The sequence below is a fragment of the Zophobas morio genome, unplaced genomic scaffold, assembly GCF_036711695.1.
Source record: "Zophobas morio isolate AGI-343-1 ecotype UQ-CSIRO unplaced genomic scaffold, CSIRO_AGI_Zmor_V1 ptg000108l, whole genome shotgun sequence".
Classification (NCBI taxonomy): domain Eukaryota; kingdom Metazoa; phylum Arthropoda; class Insecta; order Coleoptera; family Tenebrionidae; genus Zophobas; species Zophobas morio.
The window spans coordinates 655,254-677,204 of NW_026972213.1; the positions used below are offsets into that span (position 1 = coordinate 655,254).

At 34.2% G+C, this 21,951-nt stretch overlaps 1 protein-coding gene across 6 annotated transcripts in view; it reads left to right on the forward strand.

Annotated features, from left to right (window-relative positions):
- Positions 1-21,951, forward strand: part of LOC135144640 (inaD-like protein) — a 501,533-nt gene that overhangs the window by 451,692 nt on the left and 27,890 nt on the right. For all 6 annotated transcript variants that reach the window (XR_010283205.1, XR_010283206.1, XR_010283204.1 and 3 more), the window contains exons 21-22: positions 9,950-10,146; positions 16,853-16,947. Coding sequence is in view for 3 of the 6 variants with exons in the window: in XM_064076688.1 (XP_063932758.1) it covers positions 9,950-10,146; positions 16,853-16,947 (292 nt within the window). In the remaining 3 variants the exon portion in view is untranslated. The remainder of the gene's footprint in view (positions 1-9,949; positions 10,147-16,852; positions 16,948-21,951) is intronic.

Sequence of the window (21,951 nt, forward strand, 5' to 3'; positions counted from 1 at the left end):
ACTGACCTCATCCTTATAGGAGATGCGACCCAGCGTCTAAGGGCCAACAGACCCCCCCAGGCCAAAGCGTCTGTCGACATGGAGAATTCAGACTCTGAACCAAAGAATGTACTGTTGCAAAATTAAAACCCAAGCAAATGCACCATGAAAACAAAGCATTTGCACCACTGCAGCTAAATTGGCAAGACCCAAGTTAAGTTAGTACCACATACAATATACAGTACAAAATGCTTCAATTACAAAAGTTACAATATACAAATTTCTCCACGTTTGCCACCAAAGAGCGATGACTTTGCTCGCTCGTTGCTGTTGCCCAGCAAGAACCAAACAATACGAGGAGGTCTGGAGTGCGTCTTGCCATTAAAAGAGAGGACTAAGGTTTGATAGCATGGGTGAAGGACACCGTAGTTTGTAAATTTGGACGCCGTACTTTAAAAATGATGAATACGGTATTTTGTGAATTATGAACGCAGTTCTTTGTATATTCTAAAGGCGTACTTTATCAGTCCTGAATGCATGTTATTAACAACATATTTAAAAAAAAATCGGGCATTTTTGGAAAAATATCCACTTTCCTTCGTGTTCACAGCACTTAACACAAAACATTTTCGCTAATATTTATTAACAATAAATTAGAAATTCGCGAACACGTGCTACTTTTAACCCAAAACGAAGCTCCAATGTTGCTGCTACCAGACCGGAATCAAAACTGAACAGAAAGGATCGAAAATGTGACCTTTTATCTGGTAGCTCACGTGACAGTGACATCATCGTACGTCACGATGAGATTGCAAAAATTATTTTTCATATTTTAGATCAGAAATTGTACATTTTCGGGGTTAATTTAACAACGTTTAAACAAACTAATTTGTTTTTACTAACCTCGTGTTCTTAGGAAAACGGATTTCGGTTTAATTATCATATATTGATAGTTATCATATTTGAACATTATGAATTGTATTAATTATGTTTAAATTTTATTTAATTATATCGCGAAAATGTATAGCTTTGACCCACCAACTTCAATCGTTTCGAAAATTTATCCAAAATGTAAACATTGTCGACCAAACGAATCACGGAATCCGATAAATTAAAACTGAAGTCGTACTTACCCTGTTTTCGGTCCTTTTCGGAAAAATATCCATTTTCGTTCGTGTTCACAGCACTAACACAACATATTTTCCGTAATATGTATTAATAATAAACTAGAAATTCGCTAAAACGCTCCACTTTTACGCCGAAATGAAGCGACGATCTTGCCGCCATCAAACAGAAATTAAAACTGAACACAAAGGACCGAAACACGTGACCTTTATACAAGTAGCTCAGGTGACATTGACGTCATCGTACGTCACGATGAGATTGCAAAATTTATTTTTCATATTTTGGCCGGGAAAATGCACATTTTCGGGGATAATTTAACATTGTTTAAACAAATTGATTTGTTTTTAATAATTTCGGGTTTGTAGGACAACGGGTTTCGGTTTAATTATCATACATTGATGCTTATCATATTTAAACATTATAAATGATATTAATTATGTTTAAAATTTATTTATTTATGTCGTGAAAATGTATAGCTTTGATCAACCGATTTCAATCGTTTCGAAAATTTTCCCAAAATTTAAATATTGTCGAGTGAACGAATCACGGAATCTGATAAATTAAAACTGAACTCGAACTTACCCTGTTTTCGGTCATTTTCGAAAAAATATCCATTTTCGTTCGTGTTCACAGTACTAATACATTTTCACTAATATTTAAATATATAAATTAGAAATTCGTGAAAAGAGCCCTACTTTTAAGCCAAAACAGACTCTGATGTTGCTGCCACCAAACCGAAATCAAAACTAAACGCAGAGGACCGAAAAATGTGACCTTTTATCAGGTGGCTCACGTGACAGTGGCGTCATCCTACGTCACGATGAGATTGCAAAAATTATTTTTCATATTTTCGCTCAGAAATTGTATACTGCGTACGGTGAGAGATTGAGTGACAGAAAAGTCACTAAATCTACGCGAAGAAAAGTGTACCATCCGCGCGAAATTTGAAATTTCAAAATCATTCTAATCTTAACCGCTACAAAACATAAGTGCAAGTACGTGTCCACTGGAGAGCAACTCTCACGAGAGTTCTGGTTTTGATTTTATACCATCTTTAGTCTTAAGTTGTCATTTCAAATTTCAGAGGTCTATTATTGCAATAAATTAAGTTTTTACCAAAAAAAATATACGTAAAACAGACTTATCGGAGATCATTGTTGTACTACGAAACGTGTTCGTATTGTGAGAGTCTCTCACAAACTCGGAGAAATCAGGGAGAAACCCTGGGCAAGCGATACGCTTACCCAGTTGAGGGCAGGTCCGAACATGGCCTTACGGGCTGATCTTGGAATTATTTTTCGCAAGCGCCCTCACAAATGCACACGTACCTTAAAGAAGCATTGGAGATGAGAGTCAGAAAAGTGGCCTAACCTTAGTAATGGAACTTTCAGTAGTTTTACATTTGTAACAGAGACAGTGACAGCCAGCTGTGAGTGACAGCGTGGGAATTTCAGAGTATTTTATAGTGTTAGGTTGCTGCCAACTTACATGTCAACTGTCAAAATATCCCAATCTCTCGCCGGAACCACTATACATGTTCGGGGTTAATTTAACAATGTTTAAACAAACTAATTTGTTTTTGCTAACCTCGTGTTCTTAGGAAAATGATTTTCGGTTTAATTATCACATATTAATAGTTATCATATTTAAACATTATGAATTATATAAATTATGTCATTTCTGCAACTCTTGAGTTATTTTCTAAAATAAATTGACTGATCCATACATTTTTTTGTCACTGTAAAAGCAAATCTAAAAAATATGAATGCAATGATAAATTTACGAAAATATACTGATGATATTTTGCACATTTTAGATAGGATTTATTCGGCAAAATCTTGAGATGACGTCATCAATTTTTGGACTTGATAAACAGATATATTTTAATTAAAAACGTACCATGTCAAACAGTAACTTCAAAACGTCTGCAATAAATCTAAAAATTTAGTTTTGCAATTCTTGATTCAATCAATAAAATAAACTGACTCAGTGATAAATTTTTTTTGAGACACCCCCTATAAGCAAAACAAAAAAATATGAATGGAATGATAAATCACAAGTATAGTCTCATCCTATTTTGGATATTTTAAAAAGGATTCATTTGGCAAAATTTTGGGCTGACGTCATCAATTTTTTGGAGGAAGTAAGTATTATTTTGAATAAAAATTTATTATGCTTATCAGATGTTTAAAACATCTGCAAGATTTCAAAGCATTCGGTTTGCAGATTCAAAATTAAGTTGTAGGTGAAACGAAGTTCACGGGGTCAGCTAGTAATACAATAAATCATTAAAAATAAATAAATGAAATGAAAAGTAAGAAGAACTTAAAAGGGTCGTCAATTTACATAAATGATGATCTGACGTAAACGGAAAGAAAAATTAAAATCAAAATAAAAGACGAGGCAACAAAAGAGAGAAATAAAGGAAAAATGGTTAGAATGGGATATAAAAAGTTAACTGTAGATGGAAGAAATTTTGAATGAAATGAAGAAGAGGGCAGACTCAAGAAGGTAGAAAATTTTTAGTAAAGAGCCAAAAAGAAAAGGAAGAATAGGAGGAAAAATGAAAGGAAACAAGGCAAAGGAAAAGGAATAAAGGACGCAGATGGGGAAATTGGAAAAGGGAATCTAGTACAAAATTAGGAGAAAAAGGGGTGAAGATACTGTTTTTGAATGTCCAGGGGTTGCGAAAAAAGAAAAGGAGTTCTGGGACCACGTGGAAAAATTTGATGTGGTGTGAATAGTAATGGGAATTCGAAAAGAAATGCCAGAATTGGAAAAGGGAAGTAATAATAAAACTAACTAATGAAGAAAATAATACAGCTGGATAACAATCGATGGGAAATAATAACCGTTTATAGCAAGAAAATGGAGGAAACCAAGATAAACATAGAAAAGGAAACAAATGAAAAAGGAGATGAAAAAATATTTATAAGAGGAAATTTTAACGCAAGACTGGGCCATAAGGGGACAAGAATAATAGATAAGAAAAAGGGAGAGAAAAGAGGATCAAAAGACAAAGCAATTAACAAAGAAGGGAAACTATTGTGGGAAATAATAGGAGAAGTGGGATGGGAAATTTTGAATGGAAACAAGGAACAAGATGAAGAAGGAGAATGGACGTACGTAGGGGCTAGGGGAGAATCAATTATAGACTATGGGATCGTCAACGAAGGGGCGTGGGAAGAAAAAGAGAGTTGCAAAGTGGAGGAAAGGGTAGAATCAGACCACATGCCACTAGAAATAAAAATCAAAGGAAAGGAGCAAGAGTACGAAAAACAAGAGAGAAGAAACGAAAGAAAAGGAATAGAAAAAAGAATATAGGATGAAGAGGGAATTCAAAGATACAGAAGTAGACTAGAAAAAAGAAATTCGAAGTAAAAGAAGATATAGAAGCTATGATAGCAGAACTGATCAACTTAATTGTAGAAGCTACGGAAAAAAGAAATATATGCATATGGCAAATGAGGAATAATGGATGGAACGGAGAATGTAGTGAGCTGAAGAGAAAATCAAGAGAAAAATTAAGAAAATAGAAGAATAACAGGGGAATAAAGAGAAAATGTGGGAGTATTTGAGGAGACAGGGAGTACATGCGTAGCTGGTAAAGAAAATTAAAGAAATATATGAAGAAACAGTAAGTAATGTGAGAGTGAATGGAATAGAGAGCGAGAGCTTTTATACAAGTAGAGGAGTGAGACAGGGATGTCCATTCAGCCCCGCATTGTTTGCAGCTTATCTAGGAGATATAGATGAATTGTTCAGAAAAGCACAGACAGGAGGGGTGGTAGTGGACAAAGAGAAAGTGTGATCGTTGGCGTACGCAGATGATTTAGTGATTGTGGCAAAGAAAAGAGAAGAAATGAAAATAATGGTTAAAAGTTTCGAAAAGTACGTACAAAAAAAGGAATTGGAAATGAATGTGGAAAAAACAAAAATGGAGGTGTTTAGGAAGAAAGTAAGAAAGGAGAAAGAAGAGTGGGCATGGTGAGGGAAGAAGATTGACCAGATGAAAGAATTCCAGTACTCAGAATATACATTAAAGAGCAATAACTCAGATGGAGAACATATTCAAGAAATGGTCCGAACAGCGAACAAAGTGATAGGAATAGCATGGGGAATAGGAGAGAGAAAATTTGGACATGATTATAAGAGAAGAATGATGATGTTTGATAGTTTGATCAAAAGTGTATTTATGGACGGAGCTGAGATTTGGGGATGGAGGCAATATGAAGAAATAGAGACAGTGCAAAAAAAAACTTAAAATGGACATTGGGACTGGAAAAGTATACGCCGGGGTATATAGTGAGAGAAGAAACAAAAAGGGAGAAAATGAGAGTGGAAGCGGGTAAAAGGGCGGTTGGATTGGAAGAGAGGTTTAGTGAGAGAGATGATTGTAAAATATTGCAAGAATGTTGGAAAGAAATAAGAAAAGAAGGGGGAAAACATGTTTGGAACGAAAGAGACAAGTATTATGAAGGGAAGGGATATGCATGTGAAGAAATAAAGTGAATGAGAGAAATCGAAAGGAGTATGAAAGAAGAACTGAGTGTAAGAGATAAGGATATAGATAAGCAAGAACGCAGAAATAAAGAGAAAGAGAATACTTTTTGGATGGATGAAACTGACAGAAGGTGTAGGATATGTTGGAGAAAGGGAGAAGGAAGGATGTGATGGATTAAGAGAATAGGAGGAAAGTAGGGAAGAAGTACTAAACAAAGATGGAAGAGTAGTGGGCTGGATCAAAGAAGTACGTAGGATAAGGGAACTAAGGCAAGGGGTGGGCAAGCAGAAAGAATAGAACAATTATTATTATTTGTTAAGTTTTACTGATAATGTTATTAAGTCATTTTCTGAGAGTGCTGAAGTTCACACTGTGTATACTGACCTCAGCAAGGCCTTTGACAAAATTAGTCATAAAATATTAATAAATAAACTTAGCGCTTATGGTGTGTCTGGTCATCAACTTCTATGGTTTACTAGTTACCTTGATAATCGATCCCAGATTGTGAAATTCAAAAATTGTTTCTCGTCTTCGCAGATTATTACCTCTGGGGTCCCACAAAGGTCAATTCTCGGGCCTTTGCTCTTTTCCATTTATATAAATGATGTGTCTAACAGTAGCGGCTCGTGGTCTTTTCGTTAGGTGAGGCAACAATTTCGTTTCAAAATCAGCAGGCATTAATTAACATGTTGGCAATTACTTCTGTTAAAAGACAGATTGTTTATTCGTTTTTATGAAAACAATACATTAGCTCTGAGTCAGTAACATATCTCTATATGGGTACACTTTTCGAATAAAATACATTTAACTGCTTTACACAAACCAACGAGAAGGTCTAAAGACTGCAGAATTTGTTTTATTAGCATTAAATATTAATTCATATGATCTAGGGCTGATTTAAATACAGCCTGTTATTGAAAGATTCGTACAAAATAAAATCGGCAATTGGTCTCGAAGTATAGACGCTAAAAGTTAAGAAAAGTTCAGGTAAAAGTGTTCTCCTTTTAGAGATAAAAATTATTAAAATTTATCTCCAAATTCGTTGTACGCCTTTGATAAAACGATCATCTTTCGTTTCTATAGCAACATTTAGTCTTCACAAAAGTTTTATTGTTACAGTTGCTAGGATTTACTAAAATAAATTAATTTTACCTATTTATCCTTCAGTAGCGTCTAAAAAGGTTGGATAAGGGTTAATTTTCCCCTTATGATTTTGATAACACAAAATAAGTTTTTCCGACTTCTTAGACTTCGCGAAGACTTGTCTATTTTGTTGTACGTACCTTTCAATAACACCCTGTATACTTATTAATCAATTAATTAATAAAGTTCTGCTCATATCTGCATGAGAGGTTCTAAATCTTTGACATACAATTGTTCGTCGTAAGGAAACCGTGCTTAAATATTTAAACTTTATAAGAAATTCTGGAGATTATAGATTCTTATGTTGCTATCAGCATAGCAAAACTGACATTTTTATTGTCCTACTGTTTCCAAGTTAACTTAAAAGTTTTAATACATAACCTTGGCAATGCACATGCAGTGAACACCTTTCCTCGCGTCTAATTAACGCACAACTAAATGTACACTAAATGCATTCAGCATCCCTGTTCAGCATTGTGCAGTTTCACCGTGAGATAAAAAAATTCGATCTGATTGGCTTATGGGAGGTAGGCGTTGGTGCCTCCGCTGGCGCTTTGATAAAGCACTGATGACTATTGTCTTTCTCAAAAACATATTAGCACCACTGACTAATCATACTGAAGACATCCGTCTATCTGAGGCATGCCTCCGTCTGAAGCTGGCCTACACGACGATGATCAGCGCTTATTCCTGTCGAAAGCGCGTACTTCAAAATATGTTACCAAGACGCGTTTTAATAAATCACAGTGTTCCATAAAAGTTATTTGCTGTATCTTTAAAATATATTTGAAGTCAACAGATATTAAAACAAAAATTAATAGTCAATTTTTCCAGGGGAGGCACTGCCTCCCCTGACGAGCCGCCACTGGTGTCTAATATACTCAAATGTAATTTTAGCCTGTTCGCTGATGATTTAAAAATATTTAAAACTATTAGGGATAGTAACGATATGTTTTTACTGCAAAGAGACTTAGATTCTCTCTCATTGTGGTGTAAGAATAACTTAATGAAATTAAATTATAGCAAATGTCAAGTAATATGTTTTAGTCGTAAAATTCTGGCATCGGTTCCATGTTATGCTATTGACAATAATTCCTTAAAAGTTGTTTCTTCCGTAAAAGACCTTGGTATCATTTTAGACAAAAAATTATCCTTTGTCCTGCATTGCGAATATATTGTTTCAAAAGCTAATAAAGTATTATGGTGTATAAAGAGATACTGTCATGATTTTAATGATATTCGTACTTCTCTAGTATTATATTCATCATTGGTCCGTTCAGTTTTGGAATATGGGTGCATACTGTGGGATCCTATATATCAGATACATAAGAATAGAATTGAACGCATTCAAAATAAGTTTGTCAAATCTATTTTGTTCAAATTACCCCTTAAGCTCTCTTATTCTACTAGTCTTAGTAAATCTTATTTGGGTTTGTCTTTATTAAGTGTAAGTCGTGATTTTCACAAAATTTGTTTTATGTATAAACTTTTAAACAATATGTGCGATTCTGACATTCTTAATTCTATTAACTTCTATGTTCCTCAGTTCAATGTTAGACAAGCTCCCTTGTTCTACATTAAATTCAATTTTACGAATTATTTGTTGTTTTCACCACTTAATAATATATTATCTACTTGTAATTCTATTTATAGCAGAATTGATTTTTATACAGATACATTTCCTAAATTTCAAACTAAGTTAAGGCAAATCTTATTTTAAAAATATTGTAATATTCTCATGTGATTTTATTATTTTTTCTTTGTGTTGTTTAAGGATGTTTTTCCGTCAATAAAGTAAGTAATATAAAACTCGAATATTTAATTATTTATCTTGTTTATTATCTATTTACTAAAAATCGCCAACAGACGACGGTCAGATGATTGATAGATGGAAACGGGAGATAAACTTTTGCATATTCTTGGAGCTATGAAACATCGAAAAAACATGAAATTGGATTTAATTAGGCATTGGAGAAATTGATCCAGTTATCAAACTTCGCTTGCTTACTGAAGACGCACCCAAAATTGATCTACAAACAACTATTCATCACTAACAACAAATGTAAAACTATGTCTAAGAACACAAACTATTTCCTACGACTTGTAGACTAAACTTTGCTTCATTTGCTTATTAATTACCAACATAAGCCAGACTTGCGCCAAACATAACAAGCTTGAAATTGTACATATCTGTCACCAATATGTAAATCTGAAACTTGACCCAAAGGAGAATACTACAAGACATACGAGTAAGAATAAATTGGCCTTTTTATATATAAATATATTTTTTAAATTTCATAGGAAATGATATATTTTACAACCAGTATTATATAACGACTATGAGCATGCGGCTTGGACTGGACACTATTTTTATGTACTAATAAAATTTTATGATCCTGTTAGTGTCATTTAGGCCAACAATGGTCCAACAACCTTCCCAGTAGAAATCTTCGTCGATCTTTCAGACACGCGTGCCGCTTTGATATCTCCATAAATTTCAGGGTTGTATTTAGGAACATACTTCGTGTCAGAGATTCTCTCGATTAACTACTGAGACAAAATAGTTTCATGATGTTGAATGTCAACTACACACGACCTACAAACACAATCAAAATCATATTCTGTTCCTTCTGTTACGATCTTTGCAGACACGTCAGGTAAATTCGTCACAGAATAAAACAAATCCCCCCCTGTTCACGATTTGCCCACCGTCAAGCTTCGAACCAGCGCCTGTAATTTATAGTTTAAACAAACCTCTCTAATTTTCAAAATGTAAATTTTGATTTGTTTTCAAAAATGATGCTCTTACCATACCCAATTCGTGTTGTATGCCGTATTTTTCGTGTGGCTATTAATGAAATTTTGCTCTAAACAGCCACTATATCAAGAAAACGACCAGCCATAAACAGAATTAAATATATTTACCTACTTTGCATTCATTCGAAAAATTTAGTTCTCAGCGCTTCAATTTCAGTCGAGAGTTGACTTAAAAAACTGCATTTTCTGAAATTCTTGGCAATGAAATACGTTGGAGAACGAATTTGCCTCTCTGAAACGTGCACTTTTATTTTTTTTTTTTTTCGGACAATTAGCGTGAGATACCACCTACAAGTTTAAAATTAACAAAACTCTGTTCATAGATTATAGCTATACAACCCAAAATACATTCGTGCTTAAACCCGCTCTCTTTCATTCCAGACAAAGTGAAGAAGAAATACGCGAACCTAGGCCACACCATCCTCATGGTGCAACTGGAGCGCAGCAATCAAGGCTTGGGTTTGAGTTTGGCCGGCCACAAGGACCGCAACTGTATGGCCGTTTTCGTGTGCGGTTTGAATCCAAACGGTGCAGCGTTCAAGACAGGGGGCATCCAGATCGGCGACGAAATACTCGAGGTAAGTTCGCGTCCGACGGCGTCGCACAGTGGAACGAAGCGTCGGTTTTGCAGATTTTCTAAACATTTTGATATGATAATAATTGTATAATTTAATCAACACTTTAAACTACGAGGTGTCCGATTTTTCTCACCAACAGCTCTCGTGTATAATGAAGATATCGATATGTGGTAAAGGCTAAGTTTGTTAGGAAGTTGAAGTGTTACAGAAGGTGAGGTACATCATACTAATGCCAAAAAATCATAAGTTCTTTTAATTAAAAAGAAAAAGTAATTTCTGACTTAAAAATAGATAGATTTTTATAGCTTCTCAATCTGTTATTAAACTTACTCTTCACCACATATCCATTTGTCTAGCAATAATGAAGTTGCTGCTCGGGAGATGAAGTCTAAGACACCCAGTATATACACAATTACATATATATTTATTAAACTTGAATTACCGATTGGGTCCCTAAGCGTAAATCCTCGGATTGCATAAAAATTTTCTTAATTTTGGGGTGTATATTTTGTTGTATTGTTTTTTAACCAGTTTCTATTGTAAATAAGCCAAGTGTTGCACAATTGAAACAAACATAACTTCATAAAGTGGATTAATACAGGAGGAGCAAATTTCATTTATCTGAGATGATTGGAGGTTTCGCTCTTATTTATATTAATGACAAAATAATTTGCAGCCTTGAATTACCAGTTCTTCCAAGAGAATTTTTTCATTTTATATTTTACAAAACCGACACAAATGATCAAAAGATTTTCTAAAAAATATATTTTTGGATTTAATTTATTTTTCATGAAGACCTTCGTGTGAAATTCTTGATTTTAATATTTCTTTAGTGTCGTTTTCTATATATGATATATATATATTCCCCATGACACGTAATTTTATTAGAGGTTATATTAAATCACCCACATTTCGTTTTATAATAAACCGATCGGGTAATTTTATTAAGATTTGTAAATCTCAGTGTTATTATAACCACTGATTTCACGCCGAATATTTCGGGACGATATTGTCAGATCGGTTCAAATGATCCGTTTCTAAAAATGTGGTCTATGTTAGTTGTGAATGACATGTTACAGAATCGTAGCGTTGCCACATTTATTAGTAATGGAACTGAATATTTATTGGTTACAATTTCAATTTTTTAACCCATCACGTTTCAAATATCTTTTAAGTTAGCTTTTAGTTTTTTACGTTTAATTGAAGCTTCGAATAATGTTATTTTTAACTCATTTTTCGACGATGGTGTCACTACAACGAAGCATCAATCATTTTTCTTTATTCTTTCTTTATTAACCAGATTTTACATTTCTAAATCACGACTCAGACGATAATATAACTGTTTTGAATATTAATTGCAACATTCTTAGGTTTCCAATCTGCTTGCCTGTGTGTTTTTTAAAGGGTAATTCTATAAACATGATTCCTGTTATTGTGAAATTTTAAAGGACGTTTAAGCTTATTTTCAAAATAGTGAAACGCTAACCAAAATTTCTGTATCCAAGTCTTCTGAAAAACTATTCATGTCGCACAACAGTTTTGTTAAATAAGTTTCGTGTGAAATGTGCAACGTGTTCTTTACCTGTTTTTCTAATAAGTATATTCCTATTTTATAATTTTTCGTCGAAAATACTAATAGTTCTTTGAAGTCTAAAGTCCCGTAGTTGGTTGAAGATATAAACGAATTTTTTTTTATTTAACCTTTCCAGAAAGGTGAACTTTTTAAATTAATTATTAAAAACAGAGGCTGACACGCAGTTTTGCTTGTGTTTTAATATATTATTAAACTAGAGTATTTTATCAACTATTGCAAAAAACAGCTATAATACATATATAGCTGTTTTTTATATAAATAATAAAATTTGTTTAGTGTTTTTGAACTTAAACAAATATGGAATGACCGTTCTTGACAAATTTTGCAGGAACTTCTTCATGAATTTGGGAGTCTTAGCAAATTAGCAACACTACTGGGTAATGTTTCATATAAAATCAATTGTAGGTATTATGTTTTTCCAATTAGTAGTAAATTTAACTGTACACCATAGAACTTTTATTTCTAGATTATTTCTTTTAGTGAAAAATATTCCATATGGAAAAGTTCACCCTTATCAGTTTGAGTACTGAGACACTACACTATACTTAGGGTACCAATTGGTGTTAATTCGGTTCTCGCAACATTTACACTTTTAAATGTTGGCCTTATCTAGCTTCCTGGTGGTCAATTTTGTCGCGTCGTAATAAATTCGGCATGAGACCATACATTTTGGGTAAGCAGTAATTTTTTTAGGTTTAGGACTGGGATTGTTGTTTTTGGTCACGATATTGAAAATAAAAATGCAATTATTTTTGGATTTATTTCCGTAACCGTGAGATCTACTACTTTTATTAATAACTTTTCCGCACAACATAAATAATACAACCGTTATGATTGGAAAAGTTGAAAAACTAGGGGACGAAAAATTTTCACCCGAAGTAACATTAATATTTTCAATCCTACAAAAAGTGAAGAAAGTTAAAAACCCACAACACAAAAAATAAACTTTTAAAAGGCCTAATTGATTTATACGCCAACTGTGTTATGGCCTGATCTTGAAACACTTAAATTTCCATCAAGAACTATCACGATTAAATCAGATTTCAAACAAAAAAATCTCATTGAAATCGGTTCATTCATTTGGGAGCTACGGTGCTACAGACGGACAAAGGCTTCAAAGTTATAACACGCCTCTTTCTGCGTCGGGAATAACATAAATGATATGAACTGATGATCTTAAAATAGCTGAAGTGATTATCATCAAACATAGTTAAACATCATGCCGATTGAACCAGGTTTCAAACAAAAAAAAACGCATTGGAACGGTTCATCCACGGTGCCTCAGACACATAGGGCCGGTTGCATAAACGCAAATCAAATTTAATCTCTGATTAAGAACAATTGTAACTATGATAATAACAATCGTTACTATGGAGTTAATCAAAGATTAAATTTGATTTGCGTTTATGCAACCGGCCCTTAGACAAACAAAGGCTTCAAAGTTATGACTTCCCTCTTTTTTCGTCGAAAGCTTTAAAGAAGAAGTATTTATCAATCAAACCGGTTTAGGAGGGTGAAACAATAGTTTGAGTTAAGTAACGGGGAAAAGGGAGATTTATGGGGAATGGAAATGGAATAAGAAGTAAGACGGCTAATAGGCGAATTATAGTTAAGTGCGTAAGAGCACCCAAAACACTCACGTCAAAAACAAAATACAAGGAATCTTTCTTTGTTTTTCGAGAAACAAAGTGTTCATTTACACTTAATGCTCCCTCGATATTTGTTTCAGGTTTCTCAGAAGTTCTATAAATTTTTTAAATTTTAGGCTTTTTACTTGTTTGATTTATCCTTGTTGTATTATGTAAATTCACTTTTAAAATTTTCTGAGGAGTATAGGGTTTAAAATTAGATTTTGTATAAAACTTATTTGTTTAGTTTAAGATTCCATCGGACGAATAGCCACTTTTCTGTTTTCTCGACGTTTCATGACCCCTAGAGGGCGAAAAAGTAGTACCCCGTTTCCGCCTGTCTGTCTATCTGTCTGACTGACTGACTGGCTGGCTATCTGTCTAGCGTCTGTATCCTTTTTTATTAAACACGTAATCTCGGAAACTAGTGGACCGATTGTTATCAAATGTCATACGTCATATGTCATATTAGGTATATCATGTACATGGTTAAATGCTAACCAAAATTCGATTTATCATCACCACCAACAACTTCATGACGTCATTTCAAAGATTTCTGTTTTAAAATAATTTAAATGTCATGCAATAATAAACATCTACATATACTTGCAGTGTACGGAATCCCCCTTTGAGTGTTTTCCTTAAACGACCAAAAGTTCACAAAAAAATTAACACAATATAATAGCATGTTACCAGTAACTCAAGATATAAGTAAGAATGGTCAAGTGCTTAAGGCGTTCTTTCTCTCTCTTTTTCTCTAGAGGTGTGTAGTATCTATGTTTATGACGTCATAACAAATTTTTTAGTGATCAAATTAAGAACGAGTCACCCCATTTTTCGATAAAATGAGAATACGCACATCTTTATTTAATAGGAATTACAATAATTTATTATTATTATAGCGTTAAACAGGCCCTTGGCCCCTGAGCTGTATGAGCTTGTTCCAACCCTTCTTGTCCCTTGCCTCTCTTTTTCAATTCTTGATTTTTCTTTCTTCAATGTCTTGCAGCACTCTTTCTCTCCATCTTAATCTCGGTCTTCCTTTTTTTCTTGTTCCCTCTTGTTGCCTGTCCGCTATTTGTTTTACCACTCCAATCTTCTTCCTTTTATTACCTCCAAGATGTCAGCTTCCCCATATAAGTCATAAATTTCCTTGTTCACCCTTCTTTCATACCCTTCACCTACTTTTTTCCCTCCGTATATTCTTCTGAAGATTTTTCTCTCCCGCCTAAGCAATTTCTCTTCTAGTTTCTTGTTTAGAACCCATGCTTCGCATCCATATACTACGGTAGGCCTTATTATTGTTTTGTAGACCCGTTGCTTTATACTTCTGGATATTTTCTTCACCCCAAAATACCTATTTAGCCCTCCTCCACATTTGTTCCCTTTTAGTGATCTCCATTCTATCTCGCTCTCTTTGTCGCACTTGTTTGATAGTATACTTCACAAATAAACAAATTCCTTCATCCCCTTGAAACTTACTTGTCCTCCAGTGTATTCTATATCTAGCGTTATAGGTTCTGCCTTATTTTCCACTATTAAAAGGTTACTTTTCTCTTGGTTGATATGCAAGTCCATTTTCTGTGCTGCTTCAATCAGTTTGGTGATGATGTCTTTTAGAGGTTTTTTTCCTCTTGCTATTATGGCTATATCATCTGCATATGCCGCCACTTGATGGCTTTTAAAACCTAGGTGCCCCTCTCGGTTTAAATTCCCCATTCTAATAATTTTTTCTAACACTATATTAAACAGCAGCGTTGACAAGCTGTCACCTTGTCACATCCCCATTTTTATTTCGAAACTATCCGACACTTTTCCATTAACTTTCACCCTGCTTGTAGTCATTCTTGTTAGCTTGACCAATTTCGGCGATACTTCAAATTCCCTCATCGCCTTAAATAGTTGCTTCCTACTCGCAGAGTCGTATGCCTTCCTAAAGTCTATGAACAAAACCATCGCTGGGATCTTAATAGTTTTAATCCTCTGTTTGGAGGCGACAAACACATTCAAATCAAACAAATTTCTACGTGACATTCTTCCGATGTATAAAAAAACACTTGAAACTAGAACTTATATATATTTTACGTTGTCCGTACTTGTACAATTTGCATAATCCCTAGCAATTTGCGCCCCCACGGCACAGGAGTTGCGGGGGTGTTATTTATGCCTCTGTAAAAACATTACAGAAGTTATCAAAAAACAAAGATCACAAAATCTGATTTTATAATTTTTCAAAGAAGCGGGATTTGTTGGACTTGTACTTCAGGAACAAGGAAAGTTCTATCGAGATAAACTTCGACCAGTATTTTTTCTCAGAATTTTGAGTTTCCAAATGTTGAAGATGTGTTTTTAATAACTTTTGCATGAGATTAACATTTTTTAGAAATTTCTGTTAAGATTTTTTATTCTATATGTTCAGATTTGTATTTATCCAAATTTTATCATATAAGTTTTAAATTTTCCCATCATACAGGATACCTTCTTCGGAAACGCTGACAAATCATAAAGCAAAATAAATTGTAAACATTTATGAGGAAATGCTTTAAAAAAAACTCTAAAAAGTAATTTTTTGTAGGACTGAAAATGCAAAGGTTATTTCGTTCCAAATTTTGTCATTTTTCTATTCATAACTTCTTTGTTATTAATGTTACTCTGAAAAGTTGTGAGCAAAAATTGTAGATAGTTGCATTATCTACAAAAATTCTTGTTGCAAAATGACTTCTTTACTAAGGTCAAAAAAAAATCGCTGCCTATTCAAAATCCACGGTCGCCTCTTTTTAACATCGGCTATCGGCGAAAAGTTGTAAACTCATAATAATGTATGATGTATTTCTAGGAAATGTGTGTTGCCGTAGTTCCGCCTCGCATTTTATAAAATTCTTCACTTCCGAAAAATTGTAAATTAAAATTTAAACATGTTTTTAATTATTTTATGGTGTGTACTTAGTATTTGTGTTATAGCCAGTGGACTTTCATTTTTAAGGTTTTCATGGCTTCACCTTTTTACAAGGAAAACATTTTTTTCAGCGGTAATCAATATTCGGCTCACAGTCGTACTGTTTGTGCCCTCAGATATTATCATCTACAAGACCTGTGACGTCAGAACTTTATGCCGTCATAAAACCTATTACCGCCACCGGGAAGCTAGACACGGCGTTAAAAACCATCAAAATTCCATGGTATGTACAGTAAAAGGATATTTTTGTGTCCGCAAATGATCTCGAATCGTTCCAGTGTGCGTCGCGACGCTCCGCGCCGCGCCGTCTTCGCGAGTGCCGACCGGCGAGCGATCGTCTCCGTCGTGTACGCGCGTTAATCACCACTGATAACCGCCGTCGACTCCTCGGTCCTCGGTCCTCGGTACGTGTTTCCGCTCGAGTGCAGTGCAGTGGTGTGCGGCCTGCGGCGTTCGATGAATTTCCTCCTTCAGTGTTACGGCCTCAGGTCTGTAGTGTCCCAATATCATTCTTGTTTTTTGTTATAGGTGAATGGTGTGGTTTTACATGGACGCTGTCATTTGAACGCTTCCGCTATCATTAAAGGCCTTTCCGGACCAATATTTAAAGTCATTATACTAAGGTAAAAATGCGCGCCGCTCGCTCTTCTTTATCGCTGCCTCTAACATTGCTGCTGCATCTCTTTTCACTTTGTTTATCCACAAATCAAAACCGTCCTACGTTCAAGCGAGGCCCGAATGGAAGCGACACGCGAAGTTTCCACGAGAAATTTTATTAATAAATAAACTGAATTCTTGATAACTTTCCAACATAATCCGTATCCTATTTATTTTTGTGTTATATCATGGACATTGTGTTGACTGTTCTTGACAGTTTCCCACTAAATTTTTTCAAGTACATATATTTAGGTTGCTACAAATCACATAAACGCTCGTTATTTTGCTCCACCTTAATCTTTACTGTTTATATTGTGCCTGTCAACACACGTGTTTTATTCTAGAGACGCGTCAAATCTAAAGAAAAATTTTTTTTTTTCATTGCACAACAGTAATGCACCGGCTCATCCGGGTTGTTATCGCTTTCCTGGAAAAGATACACTTACGTTCTACCTTCAAGTAAATATTTGTTATCGTATTTGGCGTAGATAAGACATTGATAGGCTAATATACAGGGAATCACGGATTGTTATCACTTATTTCAAGTTTATCATTAAAACATACCTACTTGTTGTTTATATGTTAAGGCCACATTCATACGATGTGCCAAAAACATTCGTAACAGTCTTAGCACAATTATTCAAATTGGATAATTCCCCTTGTGACTTAGCTACCCTGCGCGTAGGGTGCCAACAAATATCAATAAGTAACACCCTTAAGGATGTTATGTTTACGAAAATTCAAAAAATACTCGTTTTCTGTTCTCTGTTTTCAAAATACTGCTCCCCAGGGAACACGTGTATTTTCACGAATGTCTGACTCATAAAGTGTATGTGGTTTAAATCAGAGTAAGCATCAGTTAAAATAAAATCAAAACTTGGTGCAAAATACATCTCCGAATAAAAAAAAACATACAAGACATTACAGCAAATGTTGCAGTTTTTAATCTATATCATGATTCATAACAGATTTCATTGCTGCCATACATCAACCCGTATTTTAAATTAAACATTACTTACAAATTAAGTACACAACTAATAAATAAAATGTAATTGTAAAAGTTGTCAAATTGACAGAAATGCAGTTTAAATTAACATACTGCAATTACGACCTGCACAGCTACTTTTGTACGTATTAAACCTGTTGACGCCAAGTTTTCTAATTTCTGCTGATAATAATTATTGTGCGTGGTGAATGTCGTATCATTGTGTCAACAATTTTGACTTTACCGTCGTACTTACAATACAAGTCAACGTGAGAATTAATCTCAGTTATAAATAAGCTGACGTCATGACAGACGTTCACATAGATTGTATACCAACTAAAATTTTTTAAGACAACCAACTCTAGTTCACTATTTTTTTTAATTGAACCAACTTTTATGAATTATACTACATGGTTTTGTGAATGCTTCCAACACGCCAAAGATCATACAAAACACTGAAAGGTGACATTTTAAAATTATCTACAACCAAAATTTGGCGAGAAGTCATATTTATGTGGAATGATGAGTACAGTTACAGTTTCCATATTTTCTGAACTAGTGCCAACGAAATACCTGAAGTAAGATGTCACTAAACGTTATTTGGAAACACATTTTAAATTAACCGGTGAGGTTTAAATTAAAAAGGTGATTTATGTACAGAAAAAAGTAAGACAAAAGTATGTACTTCCTTCCTAATGTCTCTTTAATTCGTCCTTTGTCTCTCTCCCTATGCGTATTTGGCGAGAAAATTGTGAAACATTTGAACTTGCGTAGTTGTCAATGCGAAGAACTAGCAATCGTCGAAGTCTACTCTGTAAAGATCCTGTTATTAAATAGGATCTATAATAACCTTGCTGTTGACGTTGAAGTTCCCGTTGCAGCTGCTGTTCCCGCTGGCGTTACTTTAAGAGCTGAAAATTGTCATTTATAAACTCCGTTGCCAAGTTGCCCTTGACAGTAATTTGATGTTCAACTTTTGCCGTATTTAAAAGGGTTGTAGAAGAAAAAAAAACAATTTAGACATTTTTAAGTTTCTTGTTGTCGAAATAAGGTTACACATATTAAAAAAAAAGGCAAAATGTAGCCCCGCCCACCCGCCCTATCTCAATTGTGATGATTTTTTTTATTCATAGTGAGCCAAGAAGGCGGAGCTTAACTCCAAAATACTTATTTCTCTACGAGAAATTAAAAACATGTTTTACGTGTAGTGTTGTTCAAAGAATACTATGTATATTAAGAAAAAAATAAAGCCAAAAGGTAGGTCCCACCCACATCCGCTCCGATCTCAATTCTCAATGGTGATGAATTTTTCAGGATCGAGGGGCGGGGCTTAATTGCAAGATCCATATTTGTCTACAAGAATTTATCATTTCAAATACGTAAGTTTCTTGTTCCGAAAAGACGACTATGTATATTAAGAAAAAAAACGAAGTATAAGCCCCGCCCACCCGCCCTATCTCAATTGTGATGCTTTTTCTTTTAATCGGCGAGAGCCAAAGGAGTGGACTTTAATTGCAAAATACTTATTATTTTTCAACAAAAAATTACCATGTAAGACATGTTTTTGAGTATAGTAATGAAGTTTTCATTCGTTGGGAGGCCTAACTGCAAAATCCATATTTCCTTACAATTACCAAAATCCAGTAATCCGAACAGAGGCTATTTGAAGTCGATGCTTCTTTAATCCGAACAAAAACTCTCACGCACCTACTTGCAAAGATGACTCAAGATCTTTCTGCATATGTCGTATGGAATATTTTGAAATTTTTAAAAATTGCGATATTTCAATGCACTGAATTAATTAACTAATTCTGGAAAAAAGGTTGAAGTTATCGAAGAAATGAGGACCGAAATCTACAAGAAAAAATTATTTAGTTAAATTTCGAAAATCGTCGAAAATAGGTCGAAATTTGCATGAGGGAAATTTCATTTTTGAAAAAGTTTCCTAAAAATTCTGAAAAAATTCAGGGATATATGTATATCCCGGCGTGCTGTGTTAATGGTAACCGAGCAATATTTTCGGAAAATTCGGTGTGAAATTCGAATGTTTCGAAATTTTTAAAAATTGCGATTTTTCAGCTAGACGAATCTGGAAAAACGGTTTAAGTTATCGAAGAAATGAAGCCAGAAGTGACTTCTGAGCCCCAAAATCTACAAGAAAATGTATTCCGTTAAATTTCGAAAATCGTAGAGAACGGGTCGAAATTTACATAATGGTGGCAATACATAATGGAAAAATGCATTTTAAACTATTTCAAGTTTCTATGAATAAAAAAATCAACAAAATTGAGATGGGTTGGGTGGGCGGGGTTTATATTTTGTCTTTTTTTCTTAATATACATCGTATTCTACAATATATGCGATACTCAAAAACATGTTTTTAATTTCTTGTAAAGAAATAAGTATTTTGCAGTTAAGCTGTGCCCCCTTGATTCACGGCGATTAAAAAAAAATCATCACAATTGAGACAGGGCGGGTGGGCGGCTTACATTTTGCCTTTTCGTTTTAATATGTGTACACTTCTTTTCACAATATGAAACTTAAAACATGTTTAAAATGGAAAATTTGTATAAGCAAATAAAATAAGTTTAATATAATTGCAAAAACGATATTTCCTTGCAAAAATGTACCATTTTAACCTTCTTCTAACCTTCTTGTTATGAAAAATTGGCTATGTATATTAAGAAAAAAAAAGGCGGAAATATACAAAAATATACAAAAAATTTTGAAATCGCATTTCATTTTGTAAATACAGTACAACATCTATAATCCGAATTCACGATTATCCGAACAGAGGCTATTTGAAGTCGATGCTTCTTTAATCCGAACAAAAACTCTCACCCACCTACTTGCAAAGATGACTCAAGATCTTTCTGCATATGTCGTATGGAATATTTTGAAATTTTTAAAAATTGCGATATTTCAATGCACTGAATTAATTAACTAATTCTGGAAAAAAGGTTGAAGTTATCGAAGAAATGAGGACCGAAATCTACAAGAAAAAATTATTTAGTTAAATTTCGAAAATCGTCGAAAATATGTCGAAATTTGCATGAGGGAAATTTCATTTTTGAAAAAGTTTCTTAAAAATTCTGAAAAAATTCAGGGATATATGTATATCCCGACGTGCTGTGTTAATGGTAACCGAGCAATATTTTCGGAAAATTCGGTGTGAAATTCGAATTTTTCGAAATTTTTAAAAATTGCGATTTTTCAGCTAGACGAATCTGGAAAAACGGTTTAAGTTATCGAAGAAATGAAGCCAGAAGTGACTTCTGAGCCCCAAAATCTACAAGAAAATGTATTCCGTTAAATTTCGAAAATCGTAGAGAATGGGTCGAAATTTACATAATGGTGGCAATACATAATGGAAAATTTTGTTTAATAAAATTAAGGTTTATTTCTTGAATTTTGTTTTCAACTGTGTATGAAGTTGTTATTCAATTCCCTTTCAGATTTTTGGGAAAATCACGGATCCGAACAAATCGTTAATACGAACACACCTTTTTCCCAATTAATTCGGATTATCGAGGTTCTACTGTACACTATACGTGTAACGAAAACAACCAAATGTCACCCATGTTATGTAAAAAAGAGTATTCTAGCTAAAATTTTAAAATTTTTTTTGTTTAGAATCAATTTCAGGGAGATGGGTAAAATCGCACAAAAATTTACCCCCCAACCCCCCCCCCCCCCCCAAACGAAATCCTGTATCCCGCTCCTGCTCGGTGAACAGGTGATTACATAGCTTAATGTTAGTGGACCTCATTATTTCTATCAAAATTTTATTTTCGTGGAATTAGTGATGTCAACATCAACGACAATGTAACGGCGAAAATTAATAGTTGGTTATCTCGAACGTCACCGACCTTTCAACGGCAACGTCAACGGATGATAGAAATGACGCATACTTTCACTGCGTATTTATCTTACAACGGCAACGCCAACAGCGAACAGCAATGTCAGCGACAAGTTTATAAACCAA